Genomic DNA, 19,911 nt, shown 5'->3' with positions numbered 1-19,911 from the left:
CACTTGTGGGGACAATGTCAAGATGAGCACAGGCTATGATTTCCAGTGCCTACAACACAGAGCCTCAGTCGCTTTCCCTCTTCCTAAAATAAGCTGCTGCTAGCCTTGGTCAACACTTTCAGCTCCAGTCTATTTATGTATAAAGGCAGGGGAGATTAACTGAGCAGTTACTTCATCCATGACTATGTATTTCCAAAAATACATTGTTCCAAGCATTAGACACATGTTACTTGCATCTGTAGCTTTTATTTTTAAAAAAAGTAAAGCTTTCTCTTATGCTAAACAAAATCACATACAAACATAACTCATTTTGCAGATTGGCGTTACTAAAATGCTTTTATCATATTAAAAAAATGACACAGGAAGAGTAGTATTCCTGAAAACTGCCACAAGAGTTAACCAAAGGGTTTGAGTCAAAACATTTAAACTGGACAGTCATAAATGTGAATTTCTTGGTCATCTCCCACAGATACAATTTTAGACCCGCTTTCATTGTACTTCACTCCCCAAACCTGCAATTAGAACATACACAATGTTATCAACAGCAGACTAAGAAAAAAAAGCCTTTATTGACTACTACAAGCAGACAAGGGAGGATTAAAGATCACCTCACTAGAGCTGGTCCAATTATGGCTCCTGCTTTAACAGCAGATGAGGTTGATGAACCAGAGAAAGACACTGCCATCTAGTAGCCTGACAAGTTCTTACACTGACAATGGATTACACAATCTAAGATTACTTGAAAAAAGGCTGAGCAGTATTTGCCCAGTTTGCATAAATCAAGCCTCACATTTTCACTGTTACCTATCCTGTCTTCCTTTCTGACAAGAGCATTTTACAGTGCTTTCAGGCAAGCAAGAAAGGAAGTATTTTTCATGCAGACTGACACATCAGGACATTGTGATCCAATACATCCTTGGGCTAATTAAGAGAGCCATTTACTTACCAGGGTGAAACTTAGAAAAAAATCAGGTCAGTCCTCTGACTTAAACTTAGGACAGTTACACAAACTCATAAGCGATCCCCATCTCCATCATCAGGATGAGATCAGGAAAAGTGAAGGCCACCCAGTACCTGAGCATGGGATTGCAAAATGGCTGTATTGACAACAGCATGTTTTGGGGAATCTCGTACACCATTTTGCATTAATACCTGAAAACCAGCCTTCGAAAGAGCTGATACATCTCTGCCTTCCACAAACTTACAATGTTATAGACAGCAGCTAAAACAACACTGGAAACCCAATTCTGCTTGGTATTTCAATACCAAAACCCCCATAGCTGTAGATAACTGAGAAGAATGTTACCAGCAAAAAAGTACTATGGAAGAAAGAGCCCAAATAAAATCTGAAAGAATTTCCTTTGTTAAGTCTTCCTCTATAAGCCATTAAAAAATAGCCTTGTTCTATTTAACACCTAACATTTGGAAAAAGAGTAACTTGGTAGATACCCAACTTCCCTCAAGGGTAGCTATCATTCAGAAGTAAAAAAAAAAAGGGTTCAAGGCTGTTTTCAAGCATCTTTTTAGGTCATTCCATCCTTTTAAATAAGTATTGTCCCCACTTACACAGGCACACACTGTAAGTGATAGAAATAAGTAAGACCATGGACAAAGATACAAAACACAGTCGGGAAAGAATCCTTCTGGCCACTCAGGATTGCCTTTATTTAGACCTGAAAAAATTAATTACTTGGAAGAGATCAACCTATACACTTGGAACACTAGTTCAATATTAAGTGCCAAATAATTACGAACAACGTGTAAGATTTCATTATAGCAAGCTAAAGTCCCGACGCTATAGCACCAACTTGAAGCACAAATGTGCACAACTGAAGTTCTCCTGTGAATGCAGTGACCTAGGTAAAACAGTAGCAGACATACCTGATCTTGGTGGTCAAAGAAAGTGTGAACACAGTTTCTCGTTCCAGCATGCCAAACTTTTACGCTTTTATCAGATGAACTGAAAGAAAAATAGTATCTATCAATGTTTAAATTAATAGATTAACTATAGTTTAGTGCAAAGCTTGAAAGATCTCATATGGTAGACTAAGAAACCCTCTTTCACCCATTAAGTACAGGGATGAAGAAACAAAAGGAGTGCATCTTCCGCCAGGTTCCAGTTACCTTTAAAATACATATACTGTTTCAATATCTGCAACATGAAAATGAAGACTCCCATTTTAGCCAGAAAATTCTTAGAAGCAAGTTCTTTGGATAAAGAAACTCCTGTTACATATACTTGGTCCCCAACTGCCTGAGCTGTTTTAAGACTAAATTTCAAAATAGATTAATGTACTACTACATTAGGTGGTACTTTTTAATTCAACGGCAATTTTTCAGCTATTTAGAATCAAATTGCCCTTCTCTGAGGTTTAGATGGTCTTCACTTGTAAGGAACTACACTGCAGTGGCATGACTTACACTATAAAATACTATTCACAACAACTGGTATCACATCACAGATTGGCTTGAGTCTTTAATTGTAACGTATGCTATTCCATTATAGATTCCATTGCAATTTGTACACACTCCTTTTTTATGATCCCTCTCCCTTTATAAATAGAATTTTTTTTTTTTTTTTTCAGTAAGCATAAACAAATTAAAAATCCTCAATACCTGGAAACAAAATGGGTATCATCAGGACAAAATGCTACGTTTAATACCCAGGATCCATGACCACTTAATGTGCCAGCCAAATTTGCATGTTGCCTGTGGAAAGAACAAATTTTAACATTTGGTTTGTGAATTCCAAGGAAAAAGCAAAGGAATATACTCTAGCTAGTGCAGTCAGGAATGGTTCAATGCAAGGTCATGGAAGGTGACTTCTGGACATTTGTTCATCCAAGCTGAACTGGTGTTACAACAGATTCTGTTTTTCCATTTCAAACAGTTAACATACAAAGAAGTCACTAAGAATATACATTGGTGGACAAAACAGTTTCACCATGAAGGCAGCAAAGTAATGCAGGTTTAGGGGATTGAGGATGACTGAAGCAGTGCCTTTTCCTCACCAGGGTCTTCAAGTTTTTGCACAATGCAACAGAAATAGGTCATAAATATAATTTCTTGGGTACAGAACAGATATTTAAGATGGGTAAACACAAACACACGGGACAGATACACAAAACAATTAACCTGTTGCCTACAGGGCAAATATGAGTAAAGTAACTTGTTTTCAAGTTATCGCTGTCATCCACCTATTTATTTATTACATAAAGAAGTCACCAAAAGCTGAAGGGAATTATAGAGAGCAGAGGGTTTGATTTTTTTTTTTTTTTTACAGTATCAGCCTCCCTGAATAGTTACTTTCCTGTTAGCATGTCTTGCAAAATAACAACTTACACATCGTAGATTTTGATATAGCCGTCATCTGAAGCAGTTACAAGTAACTGAGAATCTGGAGAAAATGTCAGTGAACGAATAGGCATCGCATGACCTGAAATTCAGTTATATATGGCTTAGAATGTAGCGATTCATTCCTCTTACTCTTAATGACAGTGTTTAAGCAGCTACACCAGAACAGCATTCCCCGTTAAAAGAAAGCAACCTCTGAGGAGTGTTTCTTTCTATGCCTCTACAGGCTTCTTTGCACAACATAAGATGGAAACTGACAGTAATTCTGAACTTCGAATGTTAAGGCATGTCCACTGCAACACAAAAGTATCTTGAAACTGCATGGACATTAAACGCTCATTTATCTGCTAGAAAAATGCATGTTGTCTTCTACAACATAAAATGTTCGGTTATTTAAAACAGGAATAAATTGCTGTAAAACTGATACCACAGCAAAAAGAAAAACCATACGCATGGCAGCACACATTTAGCTTAGCTTCATTCCCTTGTACTGCACTGCAATACAAGACAGAACTGCAATTTCAGAATTTAGTTAAGCATTACTGAGTGTATCTTTGGAGATGGGCGTTTATGATGCAAGCCTGAGTTTACAGTTTGCCTCTAACAGTTCAAGTGGTTTAAGTTACAGCAAAATAAGTAACTAAATACTGTCTAATGGACAGAAACATCAACTCATTTATGCCATGGCTGTTGTATCTTATTCTGACTTGTGTTACATCCTTTAATTTTGTTGAGGAAAGAAGCCAGAACTTGGGTACTGCAAACACACAAACTATTACCTTCTAGCGTATGCAGAAGTTTTCCAGTTGCAATATCAAAAATGTTGATAATGCCATCTATCGCTCCACTGGCTAAGTATTTTCCATCTGGACTCTGTAATAAAACACAAAAAGTAGGCATTTAACAACTATATACACTTATGCTCTGTACCTCCCTGATATTTTCTTGGCAACTTTTCACAAATATGATCTACGCAAGATACCTGGGCTCCAAAATCCTGAAGACTTCAACTGACTTATTCACAATACGTGTATAAGAAAGATCAAAGTATATTTTCCATATACGCAGGGAGGGAATGTCAGACAGTTTATATTTGGAACTATCAAAGTATGGCTGTCATTTAGTATTACGTAGCGATAAGCCGATAGATGGAAACAAAAATAACCTGATTTACAACATATTACAGCAACAGCAATTTCACATAAGAAATTATCAATCGTGCTTCTTACATATGCAATGCTAAGGATGAATTTCCCTCTGGTGTCCAAAGAATATTCTTTCTTTCCGGTTTCAACACCAAAAATATTTACTTTTCCCACATGACTTCCTGTTGCAAGGTACTGGGAATCAGGTGAAAAAGCCAGGGACCAGGCATCGACTGTATTAAAAAGAAAAAAATCAGTTAGCTGAAAACTTGTTTCTAGTTCTTATTCAACAATGTCAGTTCTGTATGCATTTATTTAGACGTTCAACCCCCTAACTACTCTTACTACATACTCTTAAGAAGACTGTACAAGCTCATGAAAGCTAACTTCCTTCTATGTAATTAATGGAGCATAGCTTGAGCCGTTTATTTCCATTTAGTGAAAGATTACATTTTCTACTAAGACCTTGAGCTTATTAGACCCCCCTGTAACAATAAATTTAGAATTTAAGACTGCATGAGTTAATTCTACATTTTTACTTTTCTCCTGATACCAAAAGATATTAAACTAGTAAAAGAAAGCAACACTAGTATCTAGCAAAGCACAGAAGATGCAGGAGAAACGCAGATAAACGAATGTAACATAAACCAACATTCCTTGCAATGAATTTTAAAAAAAAAACATACCTTCTTATAGCAGTACAATGTATTTATCTGGCACAATGTAATTCACAGGTTTTTTCTATGAGCTTAATATTAATTACCTAAAACACTGCAAGATCGTTCTTATATTAGGGATTACCAGTGGACCAATGAAATACTTAGAATGAGATCTTAGGCCCTGAATTCCAACTTGGAGGACGTAACATTGATCCAGACTTAAGCTTTACTGTGTTTTGACTTGCTCACTCAGGATCGGATGTACTGTATAAATAAGCATCACATATACGGCTCAAATACAGTGCAGTGCTTACGAAGAAAGTTCAGCCTCTCTTTGTACATCAATTTGAATAAGCATTTGAATTATTTTTTGAAATATCCTTTTATCAATACATCTGTAAGATCAAGCTGGTTTCCATTCCGCTTTATGCATCTAGCAAAAAGCGTTATCTAAATGTATCTGAGAAAGCATAAGTAGTGAGAAAAATAAATGTAAAATTGTCTGATACTACTTTATGTTGAGTCCATAAAATCACGAAGATTTTTGCAAAAGAAAGATTTAAAAAAAAAAAACACAAACAAAAACACCCCAGTCATCTCATATACCCTACTTATATACTGTACAGTATTTACTATCTACAGTAAGTACACCTCTTACGCAGACAGCTTAACACTGATATCTTACCAGGACCAGCATCTATTGACTTGATTTGTTTGCCAGTTTCTAAATCCCAAAGGCGAATATGGGCATCTAGGGAGCTGGATGCAGCAATGGAGCCTGTGTGGCTGATATCCACAGATACCACACCCAGTTGATGACCCTCCAAAGTCCATTGTAGATCCAGTTTTTCATCGTTCCTTTTGTTCAAGGGAAAGAAAAGCCTAGTTATGAATAGCTGGGGTACTTAACTGATCTCCAACCTCAGACAAAACAAACAAACAAGATAACCCACATTTCTCCATTTTGTTCACCAGAAGGGGAATCGAACTTCCCCCACAAAACGTGAAGACAGCTACAAATTGCTCTCTCTACTTAAGGGAAAGAACCTACAAATCAATCGTTTACCATATTTCTGCAAGGCATGTACTTCATCTTAAGTTTGTAAGTAGTCCCACTGACATGTCCCTTACACGTCAATACATGGGTACTTACACAGCAGACCGTTAATCTGTCAGCAAAGCATGAAACGCAATGACCAACATTTTTATAATCACCACAACAGAGCTACTCGTGTCATTACAGTGAAGCACATAATACTGCTTTGGCTAAGAGATAAAACAATTTCTTTGCAAAACCACACTTCAGTGTCACTTGTATGAGGATTTTTTTTTTTTTTAATAAAAAAGGAAGATGTCATTTCCTTTTTTACTCTATTCCCAATATTCATTTCACAGTACACATGCTCCCAAAGCATTGTCTCATAAAAACCTGCATTTCTAATTCTTTGGTTTAGAAATACATCAAGTTGTACTATTCTCTGGCAGACAACACGTAGAATTTGATATGCGTCTTCAGAACGGTTTGTGTTCTTTGAAAATTAAAGCACATCAGAATGCTACCACTCCAAGAGAAAGCACACACCAATGGTGAAGAGCTTGCTTAAGAGAACAGTTCTCTGTGCCAGGCTACCCCTTCCCTGATGTAACTTCTAACATCCATACAGATAGGGGAATTCAAGACTGCTGTATCTCCATACTGACTACTTCCAAGGCTTAAAACTGGTTAATACAGAGCACTTCACTTACCACTTCCAGACCTTCACTAGATCATCCAAAGAACCAGAGATCACTGTTTCAGAACCATCTTTTTTATTTTTTCCCCAAGCAACTGACCAAATGGCATCATCGTGAGCTAAAAGAGAATATAAGCACAGAAATTAAAAATTAAGTAGTTTCTTTTGATGGAAGACAACTACTAGTTCTGGTAATGCTAAAATTGCTGATTGTAATGTTGGCAATAGACCCCCTGCTCTTCAGGTCTATCAGTGCTCTGGTAGCCTTGTCCCTGTTTGCATTGTTTCAAAACATATGATGTACTTTGTTCACCAAGGTTGCTGTTGCAAATACAGCGTAGCTATTTTTGAGTTATCCAGATTTATACTTAACAAAAACAGAATCCAGGTCATCTCACAGGTATATCTGCCATTATCAATTTTACATCATCCAAGAAGACCAATATTATTTAATACATGTTAGCGTTTTCTCACCTTGCTCTTGCTTGAAGAGAATACCGTACTAGAAAGAAAAAATAATTAATATTATGCATGAGCAGCCTAAAAAAATATCAAGCTAGCAATTAGTGTAATTAACGCTGTGGCTTTATTTACCTGTGTGGTCATGTCTGTAGGGAAGCAACCTTACCAGGAATGCTCTGGAAGGAGAAACCCCATTAGGCTCAGCAATAAGACTCTGCCTCAGAAACACTGCTCTGGAAGGAGAAAACCCGGCAGGCAGAGGAGTAAGGCCTGAGGGAAACCCCGCCTTTTTGTCACCCTCCGCTCCCAGACGCGCCCGCCACGCAGGGGCCCAGCACCGCCGCCGCGGCCTCCCCTCGGCCCGCGGCCGCCTCCGCCCTCCCTCGCGGTGCGGTGCGGTGCGGTGCGGTGCGGTACCGTGCTGTGCAGCCACAGAGCTCTCCGCCCGCCGCCACCCCGTCCCCGCCACAGCCGCCGTCGCACTGTGAAGACGTCTTCTACCACCGAGAGCGCGGCAAGAGTGCCGCTCCCCAAAGCCCTTCTCTCCGCCGCGACAATAGAGAGGGCTCCCGCCTCGCGCTCTCTACTGCCGCCCTGTGGCCAAGCGGGCTCCCTTCGCCCTAACGGTCCCAACCGCCGCGGCGGCCGCCCGCGCTCGGCTCGCGCGTCCCCGGCTGCCAGAGCCCGCCGGCGGGAACAGCCGCCCGCCGCCCTCCCTCGGCAGTGCCCTCCGAGCCGCCGGTGTGCCGCGGGGGCGAAGGCAGCGGGGTTAACCCCCAGGGGCCAGCCGCTGCCGCTGTTCAGAAGCAGTCGGCACCTTTGGGGTATGGCGTAAATCACAGTAACACCCTTCGTGTCGTCTGTGGAAAACGCGAAGGACTGAGGAGCGCGTTCACGTCCGCCGCCTCAGCAGTGATGGACGTTCCTGACTGAAAATTGCAGCTGGCTGCCTTTGGGCAAAGCCGTGGGGGAGGAACGTCAGCCAGGCAGGGCAGGCTGGGCACAAAATTCCTGCTTACCCGGGCTGCCGGCTGGTTTAAGAACGGCGGGCCCCTTCACCAACAGCTGGCTGCCAGCACCCTGGAGCTGCAGTGAAAGTCCAGCAGTGCTGCCCGTTTCTCTAACCACAGCACAGAAGGCTTCTTTAACGTCACTGGAGGGAGAGGAAGTTTCCCCACTAATCATCTGTTTCAGGAAAAAAAAAAAAGGTATGGCTTTTTTGGAAGCTGATTTTTTTTTTTCAAGTTGCTGCCTCTGCTCGAGTTAGAAGTGGAAAAAATGTCAGAATTAAAGTTCAGGAGAATAAATCAGATTCCCTGAGGCTTAAAACTGAGGACAAAGGATCAGCGGCCTTTCACAGCTTTTAATCAGTCTTTATGTGTACACAAAGCTCTTTGAGATGAATAGAACTTGTCTAAGTAAGCAAAGTAACAACCACAACAGGAATTCTGAATGTGTCAACACAGTTCTGCAGTCAAGAATGAAAATCTGGGTAAAACTCTTACATATAATTACAGGATCCTTAGTTCTCTCATTAGTTAGATTGAGCTTTGAGAGGATTTTAAGGCATACTGCTTTAACACATTGAATTTCAGGAATTATCATTTCCTTCTTAGTAATGAGGCAGTGGTAAGCGTTTTCCAAAAGTAAGAGAAATTACTCTGTTTCTTACCAGGATTCTCCCAAGCATTCTTCCATTTAAATTTGTACTTAAGATGTAATACTTTCACCTTATGTTCAAATGATCAGGATTTGGTTTTGCAATTCTGTAGAGAGTACTGTAGTACTGTAATATAATCCTTGACAGACAAAGTTTTCACATCATGCAAAGTTCTTCCACACGCTAGTATTTACTTTGTACACGGAATACCTTAGACCTTCATGGGAAAAGATTGTTACTGTTCTCCTGCGAGTGCAGAGTGAGATTTTGTGGGTTATTTCCTACACCACTTATACCACAAATCTGTATTTGTTAGAGTGAAAGCTGATTAGATACCGCTTTGGTGCATCAAGAGGATAATCTGAAGCAAAGCGTGCCACATGTTTGATTTATAGGTAAACTGCCTCCTTGGAATGGTGACTGAGAGCATGTTTCTAGACGTTTGTCCTTGTGCTGGAGCACTAGCAGGCTTTGTATCTATATGGATATTTCAACCCTAGTCAGAATAATACTTTATGAGTGTGTATGTGGTTAAATGCCAGATTTTTAAACAGTTACAAGGGAAAAACCTGATGCATTTAAAAATGTTATGATCACCCTGATACTGTGCTAACACACAGAAGTTAATTAGGTCAAGACTTTGAGGTGCCATATAAGCATTGCATAACGCGCTTCCCAGCCCAAAGCTCAGTTGCAGAGAACAATCTGAGAACAAAACACTTGGTTTCAGAAATAATAGGCTGAGTGCCATTGTGGCCAGCTATTGCAATCACAATTCAGATCAGTATTCACAGTTCAACACCTGCCCAGCACCTGCCCATTCATCTTCACAGAAGATGAATGTCAAGTAAGCCTTGATTTATTAAGGTCTTGAAGACTCATGAACCTCCATAAAACAGTAAGGCTAGATAATTAACTGGCAGCTTCAGCTCTGCAGGTACATGAACACTACAGCATTCAAATGTTGTCAGACATGTCAACTCCTCTCCCTCCTCCACACTAAATAATTCATTTACTGGTGGTTTTGAGGAAAATGATAATGGTATTTGAAGTTACGTGTGGTGCGTGCCAAAGTGGGTAATACATGAATATGTATTCTTGTGGTTATCAAGATGGAACGACCTTGTCATTTAGGAAAGGGACTGTGTAACGTAACTGTGCCTGCAAAGGGCTGGATTCAATTATAGGTCCCTTTCAGGGCTGATCCATCAATTTTGGGTTTGATTTTCCATCTTAGGGTTCAGTGTAGGATCAGTCACAGAAACCCACAGGTGCTGCAGAAGCAAAAGGGTGACTTCTCACAGAGCCTGGAGTCTGCGTGCAGATTTATACCATCTGCCCGTTGTGGGGCAGCAGCATCAAGATAATCTCCACCTCTTTCCAGTAGCAATGGGTTGGCATTCACAATGAAACATTAATCAGTCCATGTCCTTCTGGGTCTGGGGACTCTGAACAGTTGTGGCAGGAGCAAAGAATCCTCTGCTGTTGCCTGATATGCCTCTAGGAAACCATTAAGGGACTGTGTTCCTGAGAGTGAATCGGAATGGCATTTGTGCTGTTTGCTCATTCATTTCAGATATCTGTCCCCTCCATCAAGTTCCGGGAAGACAGTTACATACACTACATACACCTTTTTCTTGAAAGACAGTGTATAAGCATGTGTAATGCACCCATCAGCATTGTAGTGCATTAGCACCAGGGGAGCTGAGGCAAAGGCAAGAGCCGCAGAAAATCAGATCCCAATACAGTCTACAGTTCCACTTTTGAAATGAGTCCAGTTGCTTGCATGCAGATTTGGTAAACTTTCAGCTTTTGTTTGTTTTCCTCTGCTCACTTATTTATTTGTTATACCTTTTTCAGCTGCAGTCCCCTTTCTTCCCTTTTCTTGCAACTTCATATGCTTTTTCACTGATAGGTTTGTCTTTGGTGGTCCCAAGCAGCTAAACTGGGATGTGGAGTCAAGTATAAACTTCCCTGAAGTTCACAGAGGTCCAAATCAAGGCTTTGCTTTAAACCAATCGCTTGTCTTATTTTTCACAACATCCCTTGTAAAGGCACTGCATGTTCCAGGTGATGGCACCACACCCAGCCGTCAGACTTCATAGGATATAGAGTTGGAACTACACTCGCATCTTTAGTCCAAGTGCTGGCCAAACCAGGGAAATGATATAATGGAAAAGCTCTTCTTCAAGAATCTGAAACCAAGTCCAAATATTAATGACATTCTTGCCCTGTGAGTTAAGGAGGGATCATTATCCCATTTCACCGATGGGTGAAATCTGAAGCAAGGTGACAAATTTAGTCAGTGGTAGATCGGGGAATGGAACCCTTTTCTCAACCTCTTGGTATGTGCTCTAACTCAGTGTGTACCTACACATTGGCATTGCTTTAAGCTTACACTTAAATGTTTAATTCCCTCTCTAGCAAGAAAGCAAGCCTTCCAATGCATTCAGTCAACAAGCAGTGAAAAGTTCTTGGGACAGACAAAAATGGAAAAGAAAATCAAAACTGCTAGAGGCTGAGCCTAACAGGAATGAAAATAATACTTAGCACTTGCAGGAAAAAAAATCTTTCTCTGACTGGCACTGTGCAGTTCCACCCCAGGGTGTCCTTGGTGGGTACTGGTCAGAGGAAAGGTTGGCCTAGAGAGCACTTTCCTTCGGAATGGATGAGGTTCCTTCAGAATGGATGAGGTGGGCAGTGAGATTGGAGTGAATGAACAGCTGCTTCTAGGAAGAAAAGAAGAAAATAAAACAGTTGATTAAACAAATAAATCCTAAAAGCTAGACTCCCTCCTCCATTGAAGCAACCTCACCCCCACTGCCACCTGCAGAGAAGCCAGAATGGTGAGATGTAATTACAGGCCTTTTAATCTCCCGCTTATGGCATTTATAGGTCAAAAGGAACCTTTCAGAGCACAATTGTTTTGAAAGGAATAATAAAATAAACAAAAAAGCAAAAAGCGTTGTTCTTCATGAGAGATTTTCTAACAATTGGTCTGTGATTGATGATAACTGAACCCAGACGTTATTTTCACCCTACCTTCTCTATTTCTCCTTGTGGAAAGACTTCAGTTTTTCCCTTATTTATTTGCTGTATTTAATCAGAATTGTTATATTTTAGTCTTGATTTTTTTCTCTCTCGCAGCTTCTCTTTTTTTATGGGGCGAGAGGTGAGTCAGAGAGAGTTTCTAAGACCTTAACATGAGCCTGAAATGTTGAATGACTATATACAATGCAAGTACGATAAAAGAAACATCTGGTGCTCATTTGTCAGGATTGAAATAAGGCCCTTTAAAGCATCATGCATGTGGTTGGGACTTGCTTTTAGAAAGCACAAAGTTTCAACCCATACATCAAATCTAGCAGTAAAACTTTTCTCTCCAGTATGATGAATCTCACGTGTTTTATCAAAATTAATGTATGTCCCTTGCTATTGTGGCTTCAGATATACGTGACAGCCAATGAGGACCTGATCTATGACCTTATGTACCAAAACTGAAATACTTGAGCTCTAGGAAAACATTTTTGGCTGTCAGTTAATAATTGCCTGTTTAGTTGTAAGCAAGTAAATAATCATCACATAATCTAAGCCACTATTTGAAGCCTGATTGTGTACTTTTTACTTCGGTATCCATACCTGATGCTACAGAAGAAAATGCTCTAACATAACACATGCATATTGGTAGGCTTTTCTATGCCAAACATCACCCAAGTGATGTTCAGTCCTCAAGCGTTAATGAATGTCTGCAGTCACTACCTGTATAAAGCAAGATACTATTCTCACAAAGCAGGAGTAGGAAGGCATCAGGGATCCCATGCACTTTTTTTACCCAGAATGCTAGTTCTACTTGCGGTCATGTGACGTTATGACGGGTGGTATCAAAGCCGACAAGGGAAAGCATCTTTTTCTTCTGATCCACGCAGACAAATGTTTGAATAGGTTGCTGAACTGGGAGACAGGGAGGAGGGAAGGAGTTTCCTCCACCTGCTGTGGGACATTCTCTGCCTGACCAAGCTGCTCACAATTCACTAATGATGGAATGAAGGCATCATGGTTCCAGTCTCTGGATATGTTATTTGCTCCACTGTAAAATGTTATTAATTTGTGCTTCTTAGGGATTCTCTTTATAAATTGACAATCTGCTTAGCTGCTAAAATCGGCTTTTAGCCAATTTTTTGCTGGAGTGGGGAGCCAGAAACTGACCTGGCAATGTGGCACCTTTGTGACTTCAAGGGTCTTTTTGATATGAAAAACTTTTACAGGATCAAATATAGAGGGCGCAACTCTGGCTTTTGAGAATAATTAGTAAGAAAACTCAGGAAGAAAATCCTTTGTTCATTGGCAGCAGATGCAAAGAAGGTTTGTAATAATTAGCTCAGATACCCTCAGAAGCCTCTAGCTGTATTTAGTAAGTATTTGTTCCTATGTATTTTTGTGTCACCATCTAGAATATATTTACATAAATAGGCACTTAGATCTTCAATGCCTAGGATCCATTTGCACAGGTTGCTGGCAGGCGGACTATATGGATACACTTGGCTCAACCAGCCAATTACGTTGCCACTTATCTTCCTGTCGCTGCCCCGCTTTGTTATTGCAGCCTTCAATGCCACTTCTGTCTTCGTCAACACTGTCTCATTCATGCTCTTTGCTTTGATGACTTTGCTGGGCAACCTCTTGCATGTTCTTGTCTCCTTGTGAGAGACGCTTATTCTTCTTCAGTTTGCCTGTCTGGCTCACAAACCCTTGTGAATCGAATTGACGGTATTAACCTTACACAGAGGAGCTATGCTGGAGGATAAATGCCAGTGCTCTGCATGCTCTGGCTCCCATGGAAGTCAGTGGGAGGAGGACTAAGCATGGCACATCATGAAACATTACATTCAGCTACCTCTGGATGAGATGCTTGAATCAAACCATACAAGTTTGTTAAATCATTGTGTCAGTGCTGGCTGTGAAAGCCCATTTTACAGTGGTGATTCAACATACTATTTCTGCACAGCAAGAGCATGTGTTCATGTCTCCTAGATTTTACTAGGTCCTGAGCACATGTTCAAGTGTCTACTGAATAAGTTCCATAAATACCTCCTATAACATGCTGTACACTTTCCCCTGCTATTGCGAGTTCCCATCATAAGCACTTCATTCACATCTGACATTGTACCAGTGACGGGTGTTTCATATAATGAAAAAAAATCCTGACTTCTAATGAGATGATTGTTTGACTGGTTTGGTCCACCTATGTTTAGCGATCTGTTACTGACATAAGCAGAAGCACCTCATGAGGAAATAATAGATTTTGTATGTGAGGTAATCACCATCTAGGTCTCCAGCTTTCTAAGTCAGACAGGAAAAACTCCTCCTGATTTCAGTGAATTTCGGATTGAGCGCTGTGACTGGAGGGTTGTTGCCAACAGCACAAAACACTGTATTGGAATTTGGACACTGTGATCCCAAGGGAATCTTCAGTTCTGTGTGTTTTCCCTGACAAGAAAACCTATCCTTTGAGAATTGAAACATTCGAGTTCATTTATGAGGGGACACCTGGAACCCTGTGCTCGTGGTAAGACATTCTTTAATTTTGGTGGCTTGGAAATGCTGTCTAAAATGCAGGTGTCCCTTCCAAACTGGACTTGCAAATTCCCAAAACCATGGTGGGAAACTCCTGAGGAAAGGTTTTCTTGCAGAGATGGATGCATTGAAAATACTGAGAGTGCAATTTTCTCTTGTGGTGTCTTGGCCCTCAAGAGTAGACTTAGAGGTTCTAAGGGTGAGTAGCCCCTAAATATGCTCATCGTTTGATGTTTGACAAGTGTTAGTGCAGTGGCTTTTGCACTGCACAGGAGTCAGTGCCTTCTGCATTTATCTGAAAGAGAACAACTAGTTTATGCAGCTGTACTGAGCTGTATTTGCGTCTGTGACCCAGTTAGCTACAGCTCTTGATGCTGCCTAATGGAGCAAAGTCACACACAACATTTTTGTAATGACACCTACAACAGAGCTGATCCTGCATGAAAACAATTACCCACTAAACCCAAAACTTCTGAGGTCAGGAACAAAGAGAGTGATCTTTTAGGCCCTTGCAATGCACCATCAAATTTTGTGAAGTGCAGTCAGTAGCTCTCATTTACTAGTCTTAGCTCATATGTTGGTTTCTGGCAGAGGTTTAGCACTTTATTGTTTGAAGTGCTACAGTCACCATAAAAATGACTGGGATATTTAAAATTTGAGTGCCATCGCTAGATATTAGTGTGATATACAGTGTATGACAGTAACAGCAAATGGGATTGGTACACATCCATAACTGTCAGTTTAACAGTAAAAGCTGTATCGTAGAAATTTTACCACCAAGCAAGGTGGTAGTAAAAATACGTGAGTGTTGGCCAGCACAGCATTCACCAGTCTAGTGCAAACAGACAAACACAGGTCCAATTCTTTGCCACATGAAGACAAGCTTAGGAAGCAGAGAACTGTAGTTTTGGTCCAGTAGCTCAGTATTGAGTAAGAGAAGGGACAGCAGTGGTCCTGTCTGGACTGCCAGTATAAACGGGGATCTTACGAGAGTGCTCAGAAAGTAGAGGGGTTTGTCTGGGTCTTTTGAACTGCTGAACTAAGTACACACAAGTGTGCTCAGGTCCTGATCCAGCAGAGTATTTAAGCATACACTAACTGGTTTAGCACTGAAGTATTTTGAAGCATGATGCTTAAGTATTTTGCTGGTTCTGAGCCTTAATAACAGGAGATGAAGGTAATAAAAGCCCTCTCCCATCTCCTCAGTGAAGATTGTTGCCCAAATACTGAAGCATCAATTTTAAGGAGGTATTTTAGACTGATGTTTTGCCTAGGTCAGATTCTTTAGTTCCTGAATTGGCGATGCTCCTAGTAGAGTCTCCATGCATTTTGATAAAATGTGTGTGGGTTTTGGGGCCCTCTGTGAGAAGAGTCACTTTTCAGTATAAAAGGTGCTCTATCAAACATCAGAACAGAGAATGGGAAATTCAGCTTCATAGCTGGGTGGTCTAAATATTGGCACATGATCCTCTGCAGCAGTTTTAGATTTTGAAAAGCAGCTTTTCCAGCACATGTTTAGAATTGGAATAATTTACAATGAGAAGAAAAAAATTATAGATTTCCAGTGTAAGTATCAAGGACCAGTCATCTCCTGTTTCCATATACTGCTTCTTGTGCCAGGTTTCAGCTTCTGAGGAACTGAGCAATGCCCAGGAGAAGGCCTTTGCTGGGAGAGTAATGCACAAAAGCTAAAGGAGACTTAGTAATGTGAGCTGCAATCTGACATACTTTGGAGCCTGAAGTCCTGGATAGCTAGAATCTAGTCATCCTCCTCCTGACCCTGTAAGTGGAAGAGTAGTAAACCTGTCTGGCTGTTTATCATCAGCACAATGTCAGCCGTGGCTGTTTATGCTGCATGTGTATTCACCTCTCCTCCTGTGCAAATCACAGCAAGAACAGCTTCTTTTTCAGAGATGGGAAGTTCCTGGGTTCATTACATGCGGTAATAGAAATATGTTATAGCAACTGCTGATAAGGTGCTGATTTAAAGAGATGCAGACTGTAAGTCATGGGTTTCAGTGGACAGTTTTACCTTAGAAAAACTGAATAAAAGCATAAAAGTTTTTCATTCTCTTCAGTGATCAGTATCTTCAATTTGAGAGCTAGACTTCCTCCAAAAGCAAGTGGACAAAATGCAGTTGTTAACGGAGTGAGTTTGTCTGTGAGGATTTTACATTGTCTAGCTCCTTAAAGAAAATATCAGCTTGCTAAGTATACACAATCCCCTTTGCTTTGCCATCTTTGAATTGGTGTCTGCACAAATTCTTTTTGTTGTTGCTGGTCTGGGCTTTTTTTGAATGAATTGGGTCACTTTCCAGTCTCCTTGCATTAGAGCATGGTAACAAAATCCAATGTGACAGTTCCCCAAATGTCCAATGTTTTCCAGAGGGAGGTGTGAGGCAGCAAAGAAAGGCTTTGCCCTTAAAGGAATTAAATCTCTTGGAAAACACAATCTCAGGCCCTTCCAAGCGCTTCATTGACCGACTTTTCAGCAAATTGCTGAAAACCTAATTGGACTATGTTTTGATCGGTAAAACAGATCTGGGAGGCAGTCCATAAGCAAAGGGAATATGAGCAGAGAAATCTGAGATACACACAGAGTTAGCGTGGCAACAACCATCCTCTCAGGCTGATCTGAACTTTCTCAGACTGCTACGCTGTGCAAGAAGAAAGGAAACAGTCCCAGGCTACTGCTTCTTTCTTTACTTGCTTCTCGGTGGTGAAGTCTAGCTAGTGCAAGTCACAAGGACCATTTTGCTGAGGCAAGAGGAGACAAGCTGGGCAGTATGGGCAGATACTGGGCTCCCAGGAACCAGAACTTCAACATGCTTGGTGAGGGAGAGAAGAGTTGGAGGGAAAGGCGGAGGGTGTGCTCTCTGCTACCCATGATGTTGCTGCAGCTTGCTCTCCATGAACTGATGCTTCTGCATACACAGTGGCTGGGGATCATGATTAACCCCTCTTTCCAGTTTCCTTCATCCCCTCCTCCTCTTTTAGGTAACTGCCTAAAAAAGAAGATGAGAAATCATAGGGTTTGCTAGATGGTCCTGCCCTAACCAATCCTGTCAAGGCAACACATTTTTTTGATATCATGCCAAACTCCTTGCAAGAAGAGCTATAGCCTTGCCTTTTTGGAGTGGCTGTATTTTGTTTTCATCTCTGATGAACCCAAAATCCATGACCCATATTCTGAAACATACACCATACACTGAATTCTGATCAGAGACATGTTTGTCTCAGGGTTAAGATGTTCAGAATGTTAGTATCATTGCAGTGCATTCCACTGCAAACACACAGGCTCAGATAAATCAATGCTGTAGGCATAATACTTGTGGTTTAGGTGCATATTTTCTTGAAAAATTGTTATAATTAAAAGCACTAATATCAGAGGTCCAGGAATGTAGAACTGGCATCCTTTTGCATCCTATATGAGGCCTGTGTGTGATAAAGGATTCACATGGAGTGTAAATAAATTTTGCAGCACAAGACAATGAGCATTGAAGAAAATCAGGCTCTAAACATATAGCTGAAACAGAGAAGGAAGAACAAACTTGAGGATTCGGAACAAATCCAAGGACGCCCTTCTAGTAGGTGATTGCAGATTTCTTCTGGAGATCCCCATCTCTGTGTAGAGGCAAATGTCCCCTTCACATTTCTGACTCCCAACTGTTTCAAAGGAAATACATTCTGAATGTAGCTGGGATTGTTCAGTTGTACTTGGAGGTAGAACTGACCTTGTAAAATGAGTGTAAAATTAGTAACAGCACATAATTATTAGAGCATATTTGTTGAAGTAAATCTCCTCTCTTTCTTGCTCATCTTATGTTATTTCTGAGTAATGTCATTTCCCCCTACAATTTCAATTGGAATCACTGTACTCATATCTCCTAGATCTACCTCTTTTCATTAAGGCCTCACAACCAGCTGAAGTTCAACCTAGCCAAAAAGAGCTTATTATCTTCTCTATACCCTGTCTCCCTTCTTCCTGCCTTAAGTCTATTTCTTTGTCTTTCCCAGTCACTGAGGAAAACATAATCATTCGGTGTATTTCTCAGGTCTGTTTCTCAGACTTGGACTTCACATTTGACTTGCCTCTTTTCTATGTTACTACATGCCTGTCTCTAAAGCTTGTAGAGTCTTTCTTCATAATATCTCTATAATGACAGCCAAAGGGCTAAGCTTTCATCCTGGGACTTGACTTTCTGCTGCTATAATATTCTCTTCTCTGTCTTGATGATTTGGATTGCTCTATCCAGAATGATTTTGCTATAAACTTTCTGATTCATCTGCACAGACTCACTTGTTCTTGTACCTTTATCACGCTAAGCGTAAGCTTCACTCTCAAGACCACTCATAGCTAGGAACTCTGTCCCTTTTATCGTCTGTCACTCAGTATAAGGTTCTGCAATAATCATGGTAACAACAGTTGTGGGCTGGAGTCTGCTTCTCTTTTTCACATGCAACAGTATATTACTCCTGGAGTAACGTCTTTGGTTTCAATGGGCATACTTGAGAGATTGCATGCAACCCATTCTGAGTAAGGGTAGGAAAATCTGTTCTGAATTATTATTATTAGGTAGTAAATAATCTCCAGATTAAATAATTGGATCGATTTCAAAATCAGTATCCTTTGAAATAGTAAAGTAACTATAACAGATATATCATTATGTTAACATGCATTACAAATGAAGTAAATAGATGCCTGTGCATGAATGCCCTGACTGTTTTAACATTCATCAGCTCATGTTTTGTAATAACTGGGGTAAGAACACTATGAATAATTAGCATAATTAAATAAACTCATACACAATGAGAACTATAATACTGCACCGTTAGCTAGTTTAGAAAGCTTTCAGACACAGATATAGATAGATTTAAAATTGCATTGCTGAATAATTTATTAATCTTTGATCTCCCTTGTGCCCAGGGCTACCCTCTTTGCAGTTAATAGTAGTCATTCTTGGTAATGATGAAACTGTTTAAAAATGAGCATTAATGGGGACTTAATTAAATATCATTAAATAAATTAGAAGTAGCTCTTGTGGCCACAGAGAATCATGCAGTCATTGAGAGATTATTGGATTTAACAGTTTAACTGAAGAAAACAGCTCCTTTCAAGTCCAAGATTTAGACTTGCCTAGAACAGCAGCTGAAATTCGTTGCCATGATGAAGAATAGTACATCTCTGTTTGGTTTCTTTATCTGTAGAGTGGGTAAAGATCTGTTTCTGTGTGTATTATGCTTTATCAGAAAGTTAGCACTAACTACTTTGGAGTAGATAATAACTAAAAACTTGGAGATTACTCAAGTTTATTTTTAAAATG

General features: G+C 40.4%; 1 protein-coding gene across 4 annotated transcripts; it reads right to left on the bottom strand.

Annotated features, from left to right (window-relative positions):
* Positions 1 to 232: 232 nt before the first annotated feature.
* Positions 233 to 8,555, bottom strand: SKIC8 (SKI8 subunit of superkiller complex). 4 transcript variants are annotated; one of them, XM_059823854.1, is made up of 11 exons: positions 8,373 to 8,555; positions 7,486 to 7,586; positions 7,366 to 7,393; positions 6,905 to 7,010; positions 5,844 to 6,016; positions 4,584 to 4,732; positions 4,134 to 4,227; positions 3,343 to 3,436; positions 2,617 to 2,709; positions 1,882 to 1,960; positions 233 to 512 (listed from the first exon to the last, which is right to left on the bottom strand). In XM_059823854.1, exons 2-11 carry the CDS (start codon positions 7,495 to 7,497, stop codon positions 423 to 425), a joined length of 918 nt encoding a protein of 305 aa, XP_059679837.1. In that variant the 5' UTR covers positions 7,498 to 7,586; positions 8,373 to 8,555; the 3' UTR covers positions 233 to 422. The 4 variants fall into 4 exon arrangements, with proteins under 4 accessions (XP_059679837.1, XP_059679838.1, XP_059679836.1 ...); XM_059823855.1 differs by lacking the exon at positions 8,373 to 8,555 and adding an exon at positions 8,171 to 8,314 and having other exon boundaries at positions 7,486 to 7,581; XM_059823853.1 differs by lacking the exon at positions 8,373 to 8,555 and adding an exon at positions 7,771 to 7,804.
* Between the last annotated feature and the right edge of the window lie 11,356 nt (positions 8,556 to 19,911).

The sequence above is a fragment of the Gavia stellata genome, chromosome 13 (assembly GCF_030936135.1).
Source record: "Gavia stellata isolate bGavSte3 chromosome 13, bGavSte3.hap2, whole genome shotgun sequence".
Lineage (NCBI taxonomy): Eukaryota > Metazoa > Chordata > Aves > Gaviiformes > Gaviidae > Gavia > Gavia stellata.
This window is presented reverse-complemented; position numbering and strand designations above follow the sequence as displayed.

Bases quoted from the DNA above. Each gene is read 5' to 3' on its own strand.
- SKIC8 (XM_059823854.1), bottom strand. The intron at 6,017-6,904 runs GTAAGTGAAGTG...CTTGAACAAAAG, and splicing joins CTAGTGAAGGTCTGGAAGTG to GAACGATGAAAAACTGGATC. The intron at 513-1,881 runs GTATGTCTGCTA...TTCTAATTGCAG, and splicing joins TCTTTGACCACCAAGATCAG to GTTTGGGGAGTGAAGTACAA.